Source organism: Callionymus lyra, chromosome 15 (assembly GCF_982586985.1).
Source record: "Callionymus lyra chromosome 15, fCalLyr1.hap1.1, whole genome shotgun sequence".
Taxonomy (NCBI): domain Eukaryota; kingdom Metazoa; phylum Chordata; class Actinopteri; order Syngnathiformes; family Callionymidae; genus Callionymus; species Callionymus lyra.
This window is the reverse complement of record NC_141832.1, coordinates 1,538,120-1,559,263: the sequence shown is the minus strand read 5'-3', so window position 1 is coordinate 1,559,263 and position 21,144 is coordinate 1,538,120. Positions and strand designations below refer to the sequence as shown.

The 21,144-nt window shown below is 47.9% G+C and overlaps 3 protein-coding genes across 3 annotated transcripts in view; 1 reads left to right on the top strand and 2 right to left on the bottom strand.

Moving 5' to 3' along the window:
* The window catches only part of ube2m (ubiquitin conjugating enzyme E2 M), an 8,181-nt gene extending 3,192 nt beyond the window's left edge, over window positions 1-4,989 (bottom strand). The window contains exons 1-4 of the mRNA XM_087809950.1: window positions 4,425-4,989; window positions 3,891-3,985; window positions 3,784-3,822; window positions 3,622-3,725 (exon numbers count right to left, since the gene is read on the bottom strand). Of these exons, the coding sequence (XP_087666076.1) occupies window positions 3,622-3,725; window positions 3,784-3,822; window positions 3,891-3,985; window positions 4,425-4,536 (350 nt within the window). The 5' untranslated portion in view covers window positions 4,537-4,989. The remainder of the gene's footprint in view (window positions 1-3,621; window positions 3,726-3,783; window positions 3,823-3,890; window positions 3,986-4,424) is intronic.
* Window positions 4,990-5,510: 521 nt separating this feature from the next.
* csf3b (colony stimulating factor 3 (granulocyte) b) lies at window positions 5,511-13,572 on the top strand. The gene is made up of 5 exons (XM_087808956.1): window positions 5,511-5,888; window positions 7,131-7,306; window positions 7,367-7,474; window positions 13,139-13,270; window positions 13,325-13,572. The coding sequence occupies exons 2-5, from the start codon at window positions 7,136-7,138 to the stop codon at window positions 13,559-13,561; spliced, it is 648 nt and encodes a 215-aa protein (XP_087665082.1). The 5' UTR covers window positions 5,511-5,888; window positions 7,131-7,135; the 3' UTR covers window positions 13,562-13,572.
* Window positions 13,573-13,640: 68 nt separating this feature from the next.
* On the bottom strand, window positions 13,641-21,123 carry LOC148064379 (26S proteasome non-ATPase regulatory subunit 3). The gene is made up of 7 exons (XM_087809631.1): window positions 21,118-21,123; window positions 16,281-16,395; window positions 16,096-16,215; window positions 15,933-16,036; window positions 15,694-15,849; window positions 15,575-15,625; window positions 13,641-13,797 (listed from the first exon to the last, which is right to left on the bottom strand). Exons 1-7 carry the CDS (start codon window positions 21,121-21,123, stop codon window positions 13,720-13,722), a joined length of 630 nt encoding a protein of 209 aa, XP_087665757.1. The 3' UTR covers window positions 13,641-13,719.
* Window positions 21,124-21,144: the final 21 nt, after the last annotated feature.

Genomic DNA, 21,144 nt, shown 5'->3' with positions numbered 1-21,144 from the left:
ATTCTTCACCTTCATCACTTTTAACTGAAGATTCTTCATCACTTTTAACTGAAGATTCTTCATCACTTTTAACTGAAGATTCTTCACCTTCATCACTTTTAACTGAAGATTCTTCATCACTTTTAACTGAATATTCTTCATCACTTTTAACTGAAGATTCTTCATCACTTTTAACTGAAGATTCTTCACCTTCATCACTTTTAACTGAAGATTCTTCACCTTCATCACTTTTAACTGAAGATTCTTCATCACTTTTAACTGAAGATTCTTCACCTTCATCACTTTTAACTGAATATTCTTCATCACTTTTAACTGAAGATTCTTCATCACTTTTAACTGAAGATTCTTCACCTTCATCACTTTTAACTGAAGATTCTTCACCTTCGTCATCACTTTTAACTGAAGATTCTTCATCACTTTTAACTGAAGATTCTTCACCTTCATCACTTTTAACTGAAGATTCTTCATCACTTTTAACTGAAGATTCTTCATCACCTTTAACTGAAGATTCTTCACCTTCATCACTTTTAACTGAAGATTCTTCACCTTCGTCATCACTTTTAACTGAAGATTCTTCATCACTTTTAACTGAAGATTCTTCACCTTCGTCACTTTTAACTGAAGATTCTTCATCACTTTTAACTGAAGATTCTTCACCTTCATCACTTTTAACTGAAGATTCTTCACCTTCATCACTTTTAACTGAAGATTCTTCATCACTTTTAACTGAAGATTCTTCATCACTTTTAACTGAAGATTCTTCACCTTCATCACTTTTAACTGAAGATTCTTCACCTTCATCACTTTTAACTGAAGATTCTTCATCACTTTTAACTGAAGATTCTTCACCTTCATCACTTTTAACTGAATATTCTTCATCACTTTTAACTGAAGATTCTTCATCACTTTTAACTGAAGATTCTTCACCTTCATCACTTTTAACTGAAGATTCTTCACCTTCGTCATCACTTTTAACTGAAGATTCTTCACCTTCGTCATCACTTTTAACTGAAGATTCTTCATCACTTTTAACTGAAGATTCTTCACCTTCATCACTTTTAACTGAAGATTCATCACTTTTAACTGAAGATTCTTCACCTTCGTCACTTTTAACTGAAGATTCATCACTTTTAACTGAAGATTCTTCACCTTCATCACTTTTAACTGAAGATTCATCACTTTTAACTGAAGATTCTTCATCACTTTTAACTGATGATTCTTCATCACTTTAAACTGAAGATTCTTCATCACTTTTAACTGAAGATTCTTCACCTTCATCACTTTTAACTGAAGATTCTTCACCTTCATCACTTTTAACTGAAGATTCTTCATCACTTTTAACTGAAGATTCTTCATCACTTTTAACTGAAGATTCTTCACCTTCATCACTTTTAACTGAAGATTCTTCATCACTTTTAACTGAAGATTCTTCACCTTCATCACTTTTAACTGAAGATTCTTCATCACTTTTAACTGATGATTCTTCATCACTTTTAACTGAAGATTCTTCATCACTTTTAACTGAAGATTCTTCACCTTCATCACTTTTAACTGAAGATTCTTCATCACTTTTAACTGAAGATTCTTCACCTTCATCACTTTTAACTGAAGATTCTTCATCACTTTTAACTGAAGATTCTTCACCTTCATCACTTTTAACTGAAGATTCTTCATCACTTTTAACTGAAGATTCTTCACCTTCGTCACTTTTAACTGAAGATTCTTCACCTTCATCGTCACTTTTAACTGAAGATTCTTCACCTTCATCATCACTTTTAACTGAAGATTCTTCACCTTCATCATCACTTTTAACTGAAGATTCTTCACCTTCATCATCACTTTTAACTGAAGATTCTTCACCTTCATCATCACTTTTAACTGAAGATTCTTCACCTTCATCATCACTTTTAACTGAAGATTCTTCACCTTCATCATCACTTTTAACTGAAGATTCTTCATCACTTTTAACTGAAGATTCTTCACCTTCATCACTTTTAACTGAAGATTCTTCATCACTTTTAACTGAAGATTCTTCACCTTCATCACTTTTAACTGAAGATTCTTCATCACTTTTAACTGATGATTCTTCATCACTTTTAACTGAAGATTCTTCATCACTTTTAACTGAAGATTCTTCACCTTCATCACTTTTAACTGAAGATTCTTCATCACTTTTAACTGAAGATTCTTCACCTTCATCACTTTTAACTGAAGATTCTTCATCACTTTTAACTGAAGATTCTTCACCTTCATCACTTTTAACTGAAGATTCTTCATCACTTTTAACTGAAGATTCTTCACCTTCGTCACTTTTAACTGAAGATTCTTCACCTTCATCGTCACTTTTAACTGAAGATTCTTCACCTTCATCATCACTTTTAACTGAAGATTCTTCACCTTCATCATCACTTTTAACTGAAGATTCTTCACCTTCATCATCACTTTTAACTGAAGATTCTTCACCTTCATCATCACTTTTAACTGAAGATTCTTCATCACTTTTAACTGAAGATTCTTCATCACTTTTAACTGAAGATTCTTCATCACTTTTAACTGAAGATTCTTCACCTTCATCACTTTTAACTGAAGATTCTTCACCTTCGTCACTTTTAACTGAAGATTCTTCACCTTCATCATCACTTTTAACTGAAGATTCTTCACCTTCGTCACTTTTAACTGAAGATTCTTCACCTTCGTCACTTTTAACTGAAGATTCTTCACCTTCATCACTTTTAACTGAAGATTCTTCACCTTCATCACTTTTAACTGAAGATTCTTCACCTTCATCACTTTTAACTGAAGATTCTTCATAACTTTAATCTGAAGATTCTTCACCTTCATCACTTTTAACTGAAGATTCTTCACCTTCATCACTTTTAACTGAAGATTCTTCACCTTCATCACTTTTAACTGAAGATTCTTCACCTTCATCACTTTTAACTGAAGATTCTTCATAACTTTAATCTGAAGATTCTTCACCTTCATCACTTTTAACTGAAGATTCTTCACCTTCATCACTTTTAACTGAAGATTCTTCACCTTCATCACTTTTAACTGAAGATTCTTCATAACTTTAATCTGAAGATTCTTCACCTTCATCACTTTTAACTGAAGATTCTTCATAACTTTAATCTGAAGATTCTTCACCTTCATCACTTTTAACTGAAGATTCTTCACCTTCATCACTTTTAACTGAAGATTCTTCACCTTCATCACTTTTAACTGAAGATTCTTCATAACTTTAATCTGAAGATTCTTCACCTTCATCACTTTTAACTGAAGATTCTTCACCTTCATCACTTTTAACTGAAGATTCTTCACCTTCATCACTTTTAACTGAAGATTCTTCATCACTTTTAACTGAAGATTCTTCATCACTTTTAACTGAAGATTCTTCACCTTCATCACTTTTAACTGAAGATTCTTCACCTTCATCACTTTTAACTGAACCCGTTCTTTATAGAAGATATGTTGACATGTAATGAGCCTAAATCCATCTGAATTTGTCTTATTCCTACGAATTAAAACTCACATTTGGTCCCACTGGACATAATTCCCGGCACACACTCGCCTTTTAATCCAAGTGTGTCGTCAGACGCAGTCAAAGACCCCAAAACGCACCTTAAAATGTTGAGGCAGACGTTCCCCTCCAGGTCGATGTTGGGGTGATAGACCATGGTCTCACACTTAACTTTGGGAGGGTCGTGGGGGTAACCCTGTCCTACCTGGAACACAGCAGGAGGTCAGAGTCGCACTCACAGAGTCACGGGGCCGCAGTCGTACCTTGAAGCTGAAGACGAAACGTCCTCCTTTGTAGAAGCCCTGCAACGAAACCAGTCAGCCACACACACCATGAACACAACAACAACACAACAACAACACACGCGTACCTCGTCCGGGGAGATGATGATTCTGAAGTTGAGTAGATCGTCGTCATCAGGAAAGTTGATTTCACACGTTTTTGTCAGATTTAACTCATTGATATCTGAAACGAGGAGACGTGGTCATGAACATCTGCTCAGAGACACGGCTGTGAGGCGACAGAGAGACCAGGACAATCACCAGACCTCCTGTAGAAACCCAACGTTCGTCCAGAACCTTGACGTCACCAACACAAGTCAGGTGTTTGAAAAAAGAAACCTCTAATATCTGGTTTCAAGTGTGACCCCCAAACGTGCCTCAATCTCGCCACATGTGTGTAGTTGACACCGTGTGTTACACACAGGAACAGAAACACGCATAGAACCATCGTTGTTGTTGTTGTTTGTTAGCCGCTGCTAAGCTAACTAGCTGCGGCAGCTAATGCTAGCTCGCGTTACTGTCCTCGCAAGTTTGGACCGCCGAAGAACCGGTCGGGCTGACGGGACCCCCACCGGTGGTCTGGGCCGGAGCACCAGGTTCTGGGTGTCGTGGGTGAAGCCTACCTTTCTGTATTCGGAGCTGGGCCGCGCTCGCCTTCTTCCCCCCGGCTCCGGTTCGGTTTCCTCCCGCAGATTCCTCGTCTTTTTTCTGCTTGAGGGAGAAGAGCTTGATCATTTTCAGTCGCTGCTGGGTCAGAACCACCGGTTCTGGTGAGAGGATCTGGCCGAGATGGTGTCCGCAGAGAGACGGGTCGGAGTCGAAAAAAAAAAAAGGAGGGGAACCAGGGGAGCCGCGGGTCGGTGCGGGGTCGGAACCGAGGGAAGGTCTGGGGGGAACCGAGTCTGGCCTGTGCTGAACGGGGTCGGAATCGGTGGGTCGCGGCGCCGAGTTCGGGCTCGAGTTCTAGCGGCTCCACTGGGTCGAAGGAGCCGGCGAGTGTGTGGAGAGTTAGCTTAGCATGCTAACCGGGAGGGCGGGGGCGGCGAGGGAGAGTCAGTCTGCGGGCTTTTCACTCGCGCTCGCGGCTACATGGCATTTATTCCTTCGCTGGGTTCACTGTCATACTTTGATCCCGGTGACGCGGTTTAGTGTTGGAAATAAACATAAAAGGACGAAAAATAAGACAGGTGACAAAATAAAAGACTTCCTGTAGCGGCGAAATAAAAGCCCGAACATGTGACGTCACGTCCGGCCGAGGTGGAGAGGGAAGCGTCATCGAACGTGTCGTAAGAATGTGAATCACAATGATAACAAAGTTAGAATCATCTAATACGAGTGTGTTCATACATATACAGATCATTTACAATAAAATATAGATACTACTATAAGTAAGTCATTTATATTTATATAGAGCTTTTCCAGACCAGGGTCACAAAGCGCTAAAACAATCACAACAATATTCAATAAAGTATATACTTTAAAGGTCAAGAAAACACCGAGAACAACACCAACTTATAAACTACTTTTGTATATTCTCTGCCTGCAATAGCTGGGGATGAAAAAGACACGGAGGAGGTGAAGGAGTAAAAGTGTGGGATGAAGAAAATGAGGTTGAAAAGACACGAGGAAAGAAAGAAGGAGAATATTGAGAGTTGTTTAAAGCAAAAGAGAGAGCAGATGAAAGGATGAACTGAACGGGTGAGCGTGAAGAAGGAGGAGGAGATGAAGTGATGGAGAGGAAGAGGAGGATGAAGGAGGGGGGATGAGGACGTGAGGAGAAAGTAGGAAGTGAAGGAGGAGGTCACGCAGGGCGAGGAGAAGGAAACCCAGAATTTCAAAAAGTGAATCAGACAGGAAACATTAAGTGGCAGTGACGTCACGGATCCCAGGTAATCCCGGGCTTCCTGTGTATTTTCTACTTGACTTGACCCTGACACACGGGTTTCGACACACCGGGATTTCGTGTGACTCCAACCTCACTCAGCGTATAAAATGGACCCGGACACGGAACCACGGCACCGCGGTCACCCTTCCGAACCGACCAGTCCGATCCCGAGAACCCGTGACGGACACACACCCGCAGCCAGGTGAGCCTCCACACCCGGAACCAGGTGATCCTTGAGTTCTCTCTAGCGGTGTTGCGCATGTAGTTGTGTTAGAGTGTGTATTTTTGGGACGCATGTTTGTGTCCATCATAATAGTTTGTGTTGGCACCAGAGCCGGCCCTCCCATTAGACTAGTCAAACAGCTGCATAAGTGTCACTGACTTTAAGTACATTTTCTTCTCAATTGTGTTTGATTGACAGTATGTGTGTATTTTCAAGGATCTTTTGATAGGTATCACTATACAGAGTCAACTATACGATATATAGTGATAGTGTAGTAAAAAGTATATATGTGTAGTATTGTCCAGTACTTGACTCTGGTGTTGTGATAGTGTAGTAACAAGTATATATGTGTAGTATTGTCCAGTACTTGACTCTGGTGTTGTGATAGTGTAGTAAAAAGTATATATGTGTAGTATTGTCGAGTACTTGACTCTGGTGTTGTGATAGTGTAGTAACAAGTATATATGTGTAGTATTGTCCAGTACTTGACTCTGGTGTTGTGATAGTGTAGTAACAAGTATATATGTGTAGTATTGTCCAGTACTTGACTCTGGTGTTGTGATAGTGTAGTAACAAGTATATATGTGTAGTATTGTCCAGTACTTGACTCTGGTGTTGTGATAGTGTAGGAACAAGTATATATGTGTAGTATTGTCCAGTACTTGACTCTGGTGTTGTGATAGTGTAGTAACAAGTATATATGTGTAGTATTGTCCAGTACTTGACTCTGGTGTTGTGATAGTATAGTAACAAGTATATATGTGTAGTATTGTCCAGTACTTGACTCTGGTGTTGTGATAGTGTAGTAAAAAGTATATATGTGTAGTATTGTCCAGTACTTGACTCTGGTGTTGTGATAGTATAGTAACAAGTATATATGTGTAGTATTGAAAGAAGTCGTAACTACTTTCATTTGTTTTCAAACCAAAATATGTCCAAACATCAGCTTTAAAAGCTGCTGGACTCACTGTATCCTCTCGTCCTCAGTCATCACCAGGGTCTCTTGGGATTTAATGGTTTCTTTAGCCGCGGAGGACTCAAGTGAAAGTTTAATTGCAACACAAATATGAACAAACATCCCTTATTGAAATATCAACTTTGATAAAAAGTATAATTTAAAAGCAAAAACTTTTGAAATCGATAGTTCCATTAAAAAAAAACCTTCTTGGAAGGTTTCAGTTTCAAAGACTGGTTCAAGGTTCTGACGTGTTCCTCTGACAGTTCTCATGCTGCTTCTACGCTGCCTCCTGCTGCCGGTTCTGGTCCGATCCGTTCTGGCAGTGTCCTCGTCCAATCAGCTGCCGTCGATCCGAGCCCTGTCCGGGCGAGCCAGAACCCTGGTGGTCAAGATCCTGGGCGACCTCCCGGTCCTGCACGCCAGGCTGGTGACGGCTAAGGTAAACCCGTGCGACTCTCCGCTGTGATTGGCTCGACGCCTGACTCCTCCCCCTCCCTAGGGTCTGGACTTCGAACAGGACCAGAGGACAGAGATGGAGTTGATGAGGTCTTCTCTGGGGATCCCCTTGCACCCGGTCCTGAAGCCTCCGTCGGACCTCTTCACCCTGGTGAGTGTTTCTCTTCAACGACTGAATCTCATAGTTTCTGCTTCAGGTTGTTTTTCATTGAGTAATAATTAAAGTAATAGTAGAAGTAATAGTCACCAGACATTACTAAAAGAGTACCGAGCCACCTGATCGAGATCAGTCACGTGATCGTCTGTACGTCCTGTGATTGGCTGAAAGTTTGATCACAAAGACTTTGAATTAAAAAACTAATAATTTAGAAAAAATAATGATATATTATTGAAATATATTGAACTAAGACTAGTACTACTACGGTGACTCGCGAGTACTACTACTGGGATTCCCGGAGTACTACTACTGGGACTCCCAGAGTACTACTACGGTGACTCGCGAGTACTACTACTGGGATTCCCGGAGTACTACTACTGGGACTCCCAGAGTACTACTACAGTGACTCGCGCAGTACTACTACTGGGACTCCCAGAGTACTACTACAGTGACTCGCGCAGTACTACTACGGTGACTCGCGAGTACTACTACGGTGACTCGCGAGTACTACTACTGGGACTCCCAGAGTACTACTACGGTGACTCGCGAGTACTACTACGGTGACTCGCGAGTGCTACTACTGGAATTCCCGGAGTACTACTACTGGGACTCCCAGAGTACTACTACGGTGACTCGCGAGTACTACTACTGGGATTCCCGGAGTACTACTACTGGGACTCCCAGAGTACTACTACGGTGACTCGCGAGTACTACTACGGTGACTCGCGAGTACTACTACTGGGACTCCCAGAGTACTACTACGGTGACTCGCGAGTACTACTACGGTGACTCACGAGTACTACTACTGGGATTCCCGGAGTACTACTACGGTGACTCTCGAGTACTACTACGGTGACTCGCAGAGTACTACTACGATGACTCGCGAGTACTACTACTGGGATTCCCGGAGTACTACTACGGTGACTCGCAGAGTACTACTACGGTGACTCCCAGAGTACTACTACGGTGACTCCCAGAGTACTACTACGGTGACTCCCAGAGTACTACTACTGGGACTCCCAGAGTACTACTACGGTGACTCCCAGAGTACTACTACGGTGACTCGCGAGTACTACTACGGTGACTCCCAGAGTACTACTACTGGGACTCCCGGAGTACTACTACGGTGACTCGCGAGTACTACTACGGTGACTCCCAGAGTACTACTACTGGGACTCCCGGAGTACTACTACTGGGACTCCCGGAGTACTACTACTGGGACTCCCGGAGTACTACTACAGTGAGTCGCGGAGTACTACTACTGGGACTCCCGGAGTACTACTACTGGGACTCCCGGAGTACTACTACAGTGACTCGCGCAGTACTACTACTGGGACTCCCAGAGTACTACTACGGTGACTCCCAGAGTACTACTACTGGGACTCCCGGAGTACTACTACCTGGACTCCCGGAGTACTACTACGGTGACTCGTGAGTACTACTACTGGGACTCCCGGAGTACTACTACGGTGAGTCCCAGAGTACTACTACGGTGACTCCCAGAGTACTACTACTGGGACTCCCGGAGTACTACTACGGTGACTCCCAGAGTACTACTACTGGGACTCCCAAAGTACTACTACGGTGACTCCCAGAGTACTACTACTGGGACTCCCGGAGTACTACTACAGTGACTCCCAGAGTACTACTACGGTGACTCCCAGAGTACTACTACTGGGACTCCCAGAGTACTACTACGGTGACTGGCGAGTACTACTATGGTGACTCCCAGAGTACTACTACTGGGACTCCCGGAGTACTACTACGGTGACTCGCGAGTACTACTACGGTGACTCCCAGAGTACTACTACTGGGACTCCCGGAGTACTACTACTGGGACTCCCGGAGTACTACTACAGTGAGTTGCGGAGTACTACTACTGGGACTGCCGGAGTACTACTACTGGGACTCCCGGAGTACTACTACAGTGACTGGCGCAGTACTACTACTGGGACTCCCAGAGTACTACTACGGTGACTCCCAGAGTACTACTACTGGGACTCCCAGAGTACTACTACGGTGACTCCCAGAGTACTACTACTGGGATTCCCGGAGTACTACTACAGTGACTCCCAGAGTACTACTACGGTGACTCCCAGAGTACTACTACTGGGACTCCCAGAGTACTACTACGGTGACTCCCAGAGTACTACTACGGTGACTGGCGAGTACTACTACGGTGACTCCCAGAGTACTACTACTGGGACTCCCGGAGTACTACTACGGTGACTCGCGAGTACTACTACGGTGACTCCCAGAATACTACTACTGGGACTCCCGGAGTACTACTACTGGGACTCCCGGAGTACTACTACGGTGACTCGCAAATACTACTACTGGGACTCCCGGAGTACTACTACGGTGACTCCCAGAGTACTACTACGGTGACTCCCAGAGTACTACTACTGGGACTCCCGGAGTACTACTACGGTGACTCGCGAGTACTACTACTGGGACTCCCGGAGTACTACTACGGTGACTCCCAGAGTACTACTACGGTGACTCCCAGAGTACTACTACTGGGACTCCCAGAGTACTACTACGGTGACTCCCAGAGTACTACTACGGTGACTCGCGAGTACTACTACTGGGACTCCCGGAGTACTACTACGGTGACTCCCAGAGTACTACTACGGTGACTCCCAGAGTACTACTACTGGGACTCCCAGAGTACTACTACGGTGACTCCCAGAGTACTACTACTGGGACTCCCGGAGTACTACTACGGTGACTCCCAGAGTACTACTACGGTGACTCCTGGAGTACTACTACGGTGACTCCCAGAGTACTACTACGGTGACTCCCAGAGTACTACTACTGGGACTCCCGGAGTACTACTACGGTGACTCCCAGAGTACTACTACGGTGACTCCCAGAGTACTACTACTGGGACTCCCGGAGTACTACTACGGTGACTCCCGGAGTACTACTACTGGGACTCCCGGAGTACTACTACGGTGACTCCCAGAGTACTACTACTGGGACTCCTGGAGTACTACTACAGTGACTCCCAGAGTACTACTACGGTGACTCCCAGAGTACTACTACTGGGACTCCCGGAGTACTACTACGGTGACTCCCAGAGTACTACTACGGTGACTCCCAGAGTACTACTACTGGGACTCCCGGAGTACTACTACGGTGACTCCCGGAGTACTACTACTGGGACTCCCGGAGTACTACTACGGTGACTCCCAGAGTACTACTCCTGGGACTCCCGGAGTACTACTACGGTGACTCCCAGAGTACTACTACTGGGACTCCCGGAGTACTACTACAGTGACTCCCAGAGTACTACTACTGGGACTCCCGGAGTACTACTACAGTGACTCCCAGAGTACTACTACGGTGACTCCCGGAGTACTACTACGGTGACTCCCAGAGTACTACTACTGGGACTCCCGGAGTACTACTACGGTGACTCCCAGAGTACTACTACGGTGACTCCCAGAGTACTACTACTGGGACTCCCGGAGTACTACTACGGTGACTCCCAGAGTACTACTACTGGGACTCCCGGAGTACTACTACGGTGACTCCCAGAGTACTACTACGGTGACTCCCAGAGTACTACTACTGGGACTCCCGGAGTACTACTACGGTGACTCCCAGAGTACTACTACTGGGACTCCCGGAGTACTACTACAGTGACTCCCAGAGTACTACTACGCTGACTCCCAGAGTACTACTACTGGGACTCCCGGAGTACTACTACTGGGACTCCCGGAGTACTACTACGGTGACTCCCAGAGTACTACTACTGGGACTCCCGGAGTACTACTACGGTGACTCCCGGAGTACTACTACTGGGACTCCCGGAGTACTACTACGGTGACTCCCAGAGTACTACTACTGGGACTCCCGGAGTACTACTACGGTGACTCCCAGAGTACTACTACTGGGACTCCCGGAGTACTACTACAGTGACTCCCAGAGTACTACTACGGTGACTCCCAGAGTACTACTAATGGGACTCCCGGAGTACTACTACTGGGACTCCCGGAGTACTACTACGGTGACTCCCAGAGTACTACTACTGGGACTCCCGGAGTACTACTACGGTGACTCCCAGAGTACTACTACGGTGACTCCCAGAGTACTACTACTGGGACTCCCGGAGTACTACTACGGTGACTCCCAGAGTACTACTACGGTGACTCCCAGAGTACTACTACTGGGACTCCCGGAGTACTACTACGGTGACTCCCGGAGTACTACTACTGGGACTCCCGGAGTACTACTACGGTGACTCCCAGAGTACTACTACTGGGACTCCCGGAGTACTACTACGGTGACTCCCAGAGTACTACTACTGGGACTCCCGGAGTACTACTACAGTGACTCCCAGAGTACTACTACTGGGACTCCCGGAGTACTACTACAGTGACTCCCAGAGTACTACTACGGTGACTCCCGGAGTACTACTACGGTGACTCCCAGAGTACTACTACTGGGACTCCCGGAGTACTACTACGGTGACTCCCAGAGTACTACTACGGTCCCAGAGTACTACTACTGGGACTCCCGGAGTACTACTACGGTGACTCCCAGAGTACTACTACTGGGACTCCCGGAGTACTACTACGGTGACTCCCAGAGTACTACTACTGGGACTCCCGGAGTACTACTACAGTGACTCCCAGAGTACTACTACGCTGACTCCCAGAGTACTACTACTGGGACTCCCGGAGTACTACTACTGGGACTCCCGGAGTACTACTACGGTGACTCCCAGAGTACTACTACTGGGACTCCCGGAGTACTACTACGGTGACTCCCGGAGTACTACTACTGGGACTCCCGGAGTACTACTACGGTGACTCCCAGAGTACTACTACTGGGACTCCCGGAGTACTACTACGGTGACTCCCAGAGTACTACTACTGGGACTCCCGGAGTACTACTACAGTGACTCCCAGAGTACTACTACGGTGACTCCCAGAGTACTACTAATGGGACTCCCGGAGTACTACTACTGGGACTCCCGGAGTACTACTACGGTGACTCCCAGAGTACTACTACTGGGACTCCCGGAGTACTACTACGGTGACTCCCAGAGTACTACTACGGTGACTCCCAGAGTACTACTACTGGGACTCCCGGAGTACTACTACGGTGACTCCCGGAGTACTACTACTGGGACTCCCGGAGTACTACTACGGTGACTCCCAGAGTACTACTACGGTGACTCCCAGAGTACTTCTACTGGGACTCCCGGAGTACTACTACGGTGACTCCCAGAGTACTACTACGGTGACTCCCAGAGTACTACTACTGGGACTCCCGGAGTACTACTACGGTGACTCCCGGAGTACTACTACTGGGACTCCCGCAGTACTACTACGGTGACTCGCGCAGTACTACTACGGTGACTCGCGCAGTACTACTACGGTGACTCTTGGAGTACTACTACTAAGACTTTAAAAAATAATTTAATATATATATTGATTTTTTTCACTTGATTATATAAAAAACATTTTAGTTTCAACTAAATTCTTCATTACAAACAAATGAGAAATAATAGTTTTTAAAGAAGTTCAATAAAGTTCATCTTCAGACGACACTGACACAGTGTGACCTCTAGGGGGTCATCAAGGTCACAACAGTCTATACTTCCATGTCGCGCGGTGATTGACAGCTCAGTGTCTCCGCCTGCAGGACGTGTGTGTGAGTCGCATGATGTCGGGGGCGCAGCTGTACCAGGACCTGCTCCAAGTCCTGTCCCAGAATCGGACCGGGCTGGACGACCTCAGGGCCGACCTCAGGGACCTGCACACCCACATCTCCAAGGTGAGTCCGAGGGCGGCTTCTGCGGTTCCGCGCTGACGCCATGTTGGGTTCCAGATGCACGACTCGGCCCGGCTTCGGCCCTCGGAGGCGCCGGTCCAGAACCTCCCGGTCCTGGTCAAAGGTTTCCACGACGACTACCAGGTCCAGCTGGCGACGAACATGGTGCTGCTGCAGCTGGAGACCTTCTGTCAGGACCTGATGCGCAGCCTGAGAGCCGTCGCCACCTACAGGCTGCACCTGCTCACGACCCCCGACCCCCGACCCCACCCGACCCCGTCATTACGTCAGTGACACGCTGAAGACGAGGGTTCCATTTCCAGAAACTTTATTGTTCCAACGATCCAGACACAAAGGGGGATCTGAACCGGAGAGGGGGGGGGGGTCACTCGCACAGACCACAACGTACACACAAACACGCACACGGGTGAGCAGGTCATCAGCAGAGAGCATCATGGGAAACTGTCGTCGTCGTCCTCCGCCATCTCTTTGGCGAACTCCAGGTCCTGCTGCTCGCGCTCACGACGCTCCTGCAACACAATATATTTAAGGTTTTATTTAACATTTAAAGTATTGTTTTTACATGTTAATATATTCTTTTACAAACACTTGGACTCTTTATCGCTTTATTATATATGAATGAGTGTGTGTGTGTGAGTGTGTGTGTGTGCGTGTTTATGAGTGTGTGTGTGTGTGTTTATGAGTGTGTGTGTGTGTGTGTTTATGAGTGTGTGTGTGCGTGTTTATGAGTGTGTGTGTGTTTATGAGTGTGTGTGTGTGTGTGCGTGTTTATGAGTGTGTGTGTGTGTTTATGAGTGTGTGTGTGTGTGTTTATGAGTGTGTGTGTGTGTTTATGAGTGTGTGTGTGTGCGTGTTTATGAGTGTGTGTGTGTGCGTGTTTATGAGTGTGTGTGTGTGCGTGTTTATGAGTGTGTGTGTGTGTGTGTGTTTATGAGTGTGTGTGCGTGTGTGTGCGTGTGCGTCTGTGTGTGCTTGTGTGTGCGTGTTTATGAGTGTGTGTGCGCGTGTTTATGAGTGTGTGTGTGTCTATGTGTGCTTGTGTGTGCGTGTTTATGAGTGTGTGTGTGCGTGTTTATGAATGTGTGTGTGTGTGTGTGTGCGCGTTTATGAGTGAGTGTGTGTGTGTGTGTGTTTATGAGTGTGTGTGCGTCTGTGTGTGCTTGTGTGTGCGTGTTTATGAGTGTGTGTGCGCGTGTTTATGAGTGTGTGTGTGTCTATGTGTGCTTGTGTGTGCGTCTATGTGTGCTTGTGTGTGCGTGTTTATGAGTGTGTGTGTGTGTGCGTGTTTATGAATGTGTGTGTGTGCGTCTGTGTGTGCTTGTGTGTGCGTGTTTATGAGTGTGTGTGTGTGTGTGCGTGTTTATGAATGTGTGTGTGTGCGTGCGTCTGTGTGTGCTTGTGTGTGCGTGTTTATGAGTGTGTGTGCGTCTATGTGTGCTTGTGTGTGCGTGTTTATGAATGTGTGTGTGTGTGTGTGTGTGCGTCTGTGTGTGCTTGTGTGTTTATGAGTGTGCGTCTGTGTGTGCGTGTTTATGAGTGTGTGTGTGCGTCTGTGTGTGCTTGTGTGTGCGTGTTCATGAGTGTGTGTGCGTGTTTATGAGTGTGAGTGTGTGCGTGTGTGTTTATGAGTGTGTGTGTGTGCGTGTTTATGAGTGTGTGTGTGCGTGTTTATGAGTGTGTGTGTGTGTGTTTATGAGTGTGTGTGTGCGTGTTTATGAGTGTGTGTGTGTGTTTATGAGTGTGTGTGTGTGTTTATGAGTGCGTGTGTGTGTTTATGAGTGTGTGTGTGTGTGTGCGTGTTTATGAGTGTGTGTGTGCGTGTTTATGAGTGTGTGTGTGTTTATGAGTGTGTGTGTGTGTTTATGAGTGTGTGTGTGTGTGTGTGCGTGTGTGTGTGCGTGTGTGTTTATGAGTGTGTGTGTGCGTGTTTATGAGTGTGTGTGTGCGTGTTTATGAGTGTGTGTGTATGTGGCTGCTTGTCTGTTTATGATTGTTTTTGAGTGAGTGTGCGACTGTGTGTGCGCGTCTGTGTATGTGTGTGTGTGCGCGCGTCCGTGTATGCGTTTTTATTAGTGTGTGCGGCTGTGTGTGCCCGTTTGTGTGTACATCTATATGTATACGTATTCGTGTGTATACTTGCATGTACATATGCATGTGTGTGTGTGCATACTTGTGTGTGAGTATGTATGCGTGTATGCAAGGGTTGTGTATTCAAGTGTGTACATATGTGTGTGTATCAATGTGCAGTACACGCATGTGTGTGTACGTGTGTGTACGTGTGTGTACCTCGGCTGACTCCAGGTCTTTGTTGTAAGCTTTAGGCGGGAACCTCATCGCCTGAAACAAAGAGGCTCAAATCAAAGTGTGCGTGTGCGCGAGTGCGCGCGTGTGTAGCAGACACACACCTTCACAGACATGTTGTGTATGTCCAGGCAGAAGGAGATCCTCTGATGGAAGGCCAGCTGAGGCTCTCTGGTCCCGTAGATGTCCATGGTTTCTTTGGACTGGACGAACCCTTTCTCGTGGTTGATGCTGGCCTCGATCACGCCGTCACGGATCGCCTGCGGACGACACGCCGGCGTCACACACTCTCACACACACACTCACACACACTCTCACACACACACACTCAGGGCGCGGTTACCTTGGCGACGATGAACTCGGCGTCCTCGGGACTGTCCAGCTGCAGCTTCTGCGCGATGTCGGCCAGAGAGATGCGCGAGTACGACAGGCTGATCATCCTCACACCTGCGGACCACACCTGTCACTCAACGGACGCCGAGCGGCGCGGCGCGTGATTGGCTCACCGGTCTTGATGACGTTGTGTCTCAGGCGGATGATGAGCGTGTAGGTGCCGTCCGTCTGGAACTTCTCGCCAAACTCCTCCAGCACCTGATTGAACTTGGCCAGGTTCCCCATCCGCACAGCTGCGCGCACACACACACACACCGGGTCACACACTCTACATACACAACCAGTGGCAGCTACTGACCCTGGGTCAACAGGAAGTAGGGCATCAGGGACCTCTTGAGTGACGGCTGTCGGAACTGAAGGCGGTCAGGGATCTCTCCCAGCAGCAGCTCCACCACCACCAGCAGCTTGTGGACCTGAAGTCACATGTTTCAATGTTGCTCGTCAGGGAAAATATCAACTTGTTTTCAAGATATTCAACACATGTTCTTTGGCTTCAAATCATAGTTATGGTATCGTTTGTATTGAAATAAAGTGTATTTCTGTCGTACTTGACAATACTACACGTGTGTACTCGTTACTACTAGATGCGTCAACATCTACACGTATAGTTACACGGATATCAAACCTTAAAAGTCTAGAAAAGTCAATAACCATTTACACGTTTTAACAGAGTACTACTGCGGGGACTCGCCAATACTACTGCGGGGACTCCCCAATACTACTGAGGGGACTCCCCAATACTACTGCGGGGACTCGCCAATACTACTGAGGGGACTCCCCAATACTACTGCGGGGACTCGCAAATACTACTGCGGGGACTCGCAAATACTACTGCGGGGACTCGCAAATACTACTGCGGGGACTCGCAAATACTACTGAGGGGACTCGCAAATACTACTGCGGGGACTCGCCAATACTACTGAGGGGACTCGCCAATACTACTGCGGGGACTCCCCAATACTACTGAGGGGACTCCCCAATACTACTGCGGGGACTCCCCAATACCACTGAGGGGACTCCCCAATACTACTGCGGGGACTCGCAAATACTACTGCGGGGACTCCCCAATACTACTGCGGGGACTCGCAAATACTACTGCGGGGACTCCCCAATACTACTGAGGGGACTCCCCAATACTACTGAGGGGACTCCCCAATACTACTGCGGGGACTCGCAAATACTACTGCGGGGACTCGCCAATACTACTGCGACTCGCCAATACTACTGCGGGGACTCGCCAATACTACTGCGGGGACTCGCCAATACTACTGCGGGGACTCGCCAATACTACTGCGGGGACTCGCCAATACTACTGCGGGGACTCGCCCATACTACAGCGGGGACTCGCCAATACTACAGCGGGGACTCGCCAATACTACGGCGGGGACCCGCCAATACTACTGCGGGGACTCGCCAATACTACTGCGGGGACTCGCCAATACTACTGCGGGGACTCGCCAATACTACGGCGGGGACTCGCCAATACTACTGCGGGGACTCGCCAATACTACTGAGGGGACTCGCCAATACTACTGCGGGGACTCGCCAATACTACTGCGGGGACTCGCCAATACTACTGCGGGGACTCGCCAATACTACTGCGGGGACTCGCCAATACTACTGCGGGGACTCGCCAATACTACGGCGGGGACTCGCCAATACTACTGCGGGGACTCGCCAATACTACTGAGGGGACTCGCCAATACTACTGCGGGGACTCGCCAATACTACTGCGGGGACCTGCCAATACTACTGCGGGGACTCGCCAATACTACTGAGGGGACTCGCCAATACTACTGCGGGGACTCGACAATACTACTGCGGGGACTCGCCAATACTACTGAGGGGACTCGCCAATACTACTGCGGGGACTCGCCAATACTACTGCGGGGACTCGCCAATACTACTGCGGGGACTCGCCAATACTACTGCGGGGACTCGCAAATACTACTGCGGGGACTCGCCAATACTACTGCGGGGACTCGCCAATACTACTGAGGGGACTCGCCAATACTACTGCGGGGACTCGCCAACACTACTGCGGGGACCCGCCAATACTACTGCGGGGACTCGCCAATACTACTGCGGGGACTCGCCAATACTACTGCGGGGACTCGCCAATACTACTACGGTGACTCCCAGAGTACTACTACTGGGACTCCCGGAGTACTACTACAGTGACTCCCAGAGTACTACTACGGTGACTCCCAGAGTACTACTACTGGGACTCCCGGAGTACTACTACGGTGACTCCCAGAGTACTACTACGGTGACTCCCAGAGTACTACTACTGGGACTCCCGGAGTACTACTACGGTGACTCCCGGAGTACTACTACTGGGACTCCCGGAGTACTACTACGGTGACTCCCAGAGTACTACTACTGGGACTCCCGGAGTACTACTACGGTGACTCCCAGAGTACTACTACTGGGACTCCCGGAGTACTACTACAGTGACTCCCAGAGTACTACTACTGGGACTCCCGGAGTACTACTACAGTGACTCCCAGAGTACTACTACGGTGACTCCCGGAGTACTACTACGGTGACTCCCAGAGTACTACTACTGGGACTCCCGGAGTACTACTACGGTGACTCCCAGAGTACTACTACGGTGACTCCCAGAGTACTACTACTGGGACTCCCGGAGTACTACTACGGTGACTCCCAGAGTACTACTACTGGGACTCCCGGAGTACTACTACGGTGACTCCCAGAGTACTACTACGGTGACTCCCAGAGTACTACTACTGGGACTCCCGGAGTACTACTACAGTGACTCCCAGAGTACTACTACTGGGACTCCCGGAGTACTACTACGTTGACTCCCAGAGTACTACTACTGGGACTCCCGGAGTACTTCTACGGTGACTCCCAGAGTACTACTACAGTGACTCCCAGAGTACTACTACGGTGACTCCCAGAGTACTACTACTGGGACTCCCGGAGTACTACTACGGTGACTCCCAGAGTACTACTACGGTGACTCCCAGAGTACTACTACTGGGACTCCCGGAGTACTACTACGGTGACTCCCAGAGTACTACTACGGTGACTCCCAGAGTACTACTACTGGGACTCCCGGAGTACTACTACTGTGACTCCCGGAGTACTACTACTGGGACTCCCGGAGTACTACTACGGTGACTCCCGGAGTACTACTACTGGGACTCCCGGAGTACTACTACGGTGACTCCCAGAGTACTACTACTGGGACTCCCGGAGTACTACTACGGTGACTCCCAGAGTACTACTACTGGGACTCCCGGAGTACTACTACAGTGACTCCCAGAGTACTACTACTGGGACTCCCGGAGTACTACTACAGTGACTCCCAGAGTACTACTACGGTGACTCCCGGAGTACTACTACGGTGACTCCCAGAGTACTACTACGGTGACTCCCAGAGTACTACTACTGGGACTCCCGGAGTACTACTACGGTGACTCCCAGAGTACTACTACTGGGACTCCCGGAGTACTACTACGGTGACTCCCAGAGTACTACTACGGTGACTCCCAGAGTACTACTACGGTGACTCCCAGAGTACTACTACTGGGACTCCCGGAGTACTACTACGGTGACTCCCAGAGTACTACTACGGTGACTCCCGGAGTACTACTACTGGGACTCCCGGAGTACTACTACTGGGACTCCCGGAGTACTACTACGGTGACTCCCAGAGTACTACTACGGTGACTCCCGGAGTACTACTACTGGGACTCCCGGAGTACTACTACTGGGACTCCCGGAGTACTACTACGGTGACTCCCAGAGTACTACTACTGGGACTCCCGGAGTACTACTACGGTGACTCCCGGAGTACTACTACTGGGACTCCCGGAGTACTACTACGGTGACTCCCAGAGTACTACTACGGTGACTCCCGGAGTACTACTACTGGGACTCCCGGAGTACTACTACGGTGACTCCCAGAGTACTACTACTGGGACTCCCGGAGTACTACTACGGTGACTCCCAGAGTACTACTACGGTGACTCCCGGAGTACTACTACTGGGACTCCCGGAGTACTACTACGGTGACTCCCGGAGTACTACTACTGGGACTCCCGGAGTACTACTACGGTGACTCCCAGAGTACTACTACGGTGACTCCCGGAGTACTACTACGGTGACTCCCAGAGTACTACTACTGGGACTCCCGGAGTACTACTACGGTGACTCGCGAGTACTACTACGGTGACTCCCAGAGTACTACTACGGTGACTCCCGGAGTACTACTACGGTGACTCCCAGAGTACTACTACTGGGACTCCCGGAGTACTACTACGGTGACTCCCGGAGTACTACTACTGGGACTCCCGGAGTACTACTACGGTGACTCCCAGAGTACTACTACTGGGACTCCCGGAGTACTACTACGGTGACTCCCAGAGTACTACTACTGGGACTCCCGGAGTACTACTACAGTGACTCCCAGAGTACTACTACGGTGACTCCCAGAGTACTACTAATGGGACTCCCGGAGTACTACTACTGGGACTCCCGGAGTACTACTACGGTGACTCCCAGAGTACTACTACTGGGACTCCCGGAGTACTACTACGGTGACTCCCAGAGTACTACTACGGTGACTCCCAGAGTACTACTACTGGGACTCCCGGAGTACTACTACGGTGACTCCCGGAGTACTACTACTGGGACTCCCGGAGTACTACTACGGTGACTCCCAGAGTACTACTACGGTGACTCCCAGAGTACTTCTACTGGGACTCCCGGAGTACTACTACGGTGACTCCCAGAGTACTACTACGGTGACTCCCAGAGTACTACTACTGGGACTCCCGGAGTACTACTACGGTGACTCCCGGAGTACTACTACTGGGACTCCCGCAGTACTACTACGGTGACTCGCGCAGTACTACTACGGTGACTCGCGCAGTACTACTACGGTGACTCTTGGAGTACTACTACTAAGACTTTAAAAAATAATTTAATATATATATTGATTTTTTTCACTTGATTATATAAAAAACATTTTAGTTTCAACTAAATTCTTCATTACAAACAAATGAGAAATAATAGTTTTTAAAGAAGTTCAATAAAGTTCATCTTCAGACGACACTGACACAGTGTGACCTCTAGGGGGTCATCAAGGTCACAACAGTCTATACTTCCATGTCGCGCGGTGATTGACAGCT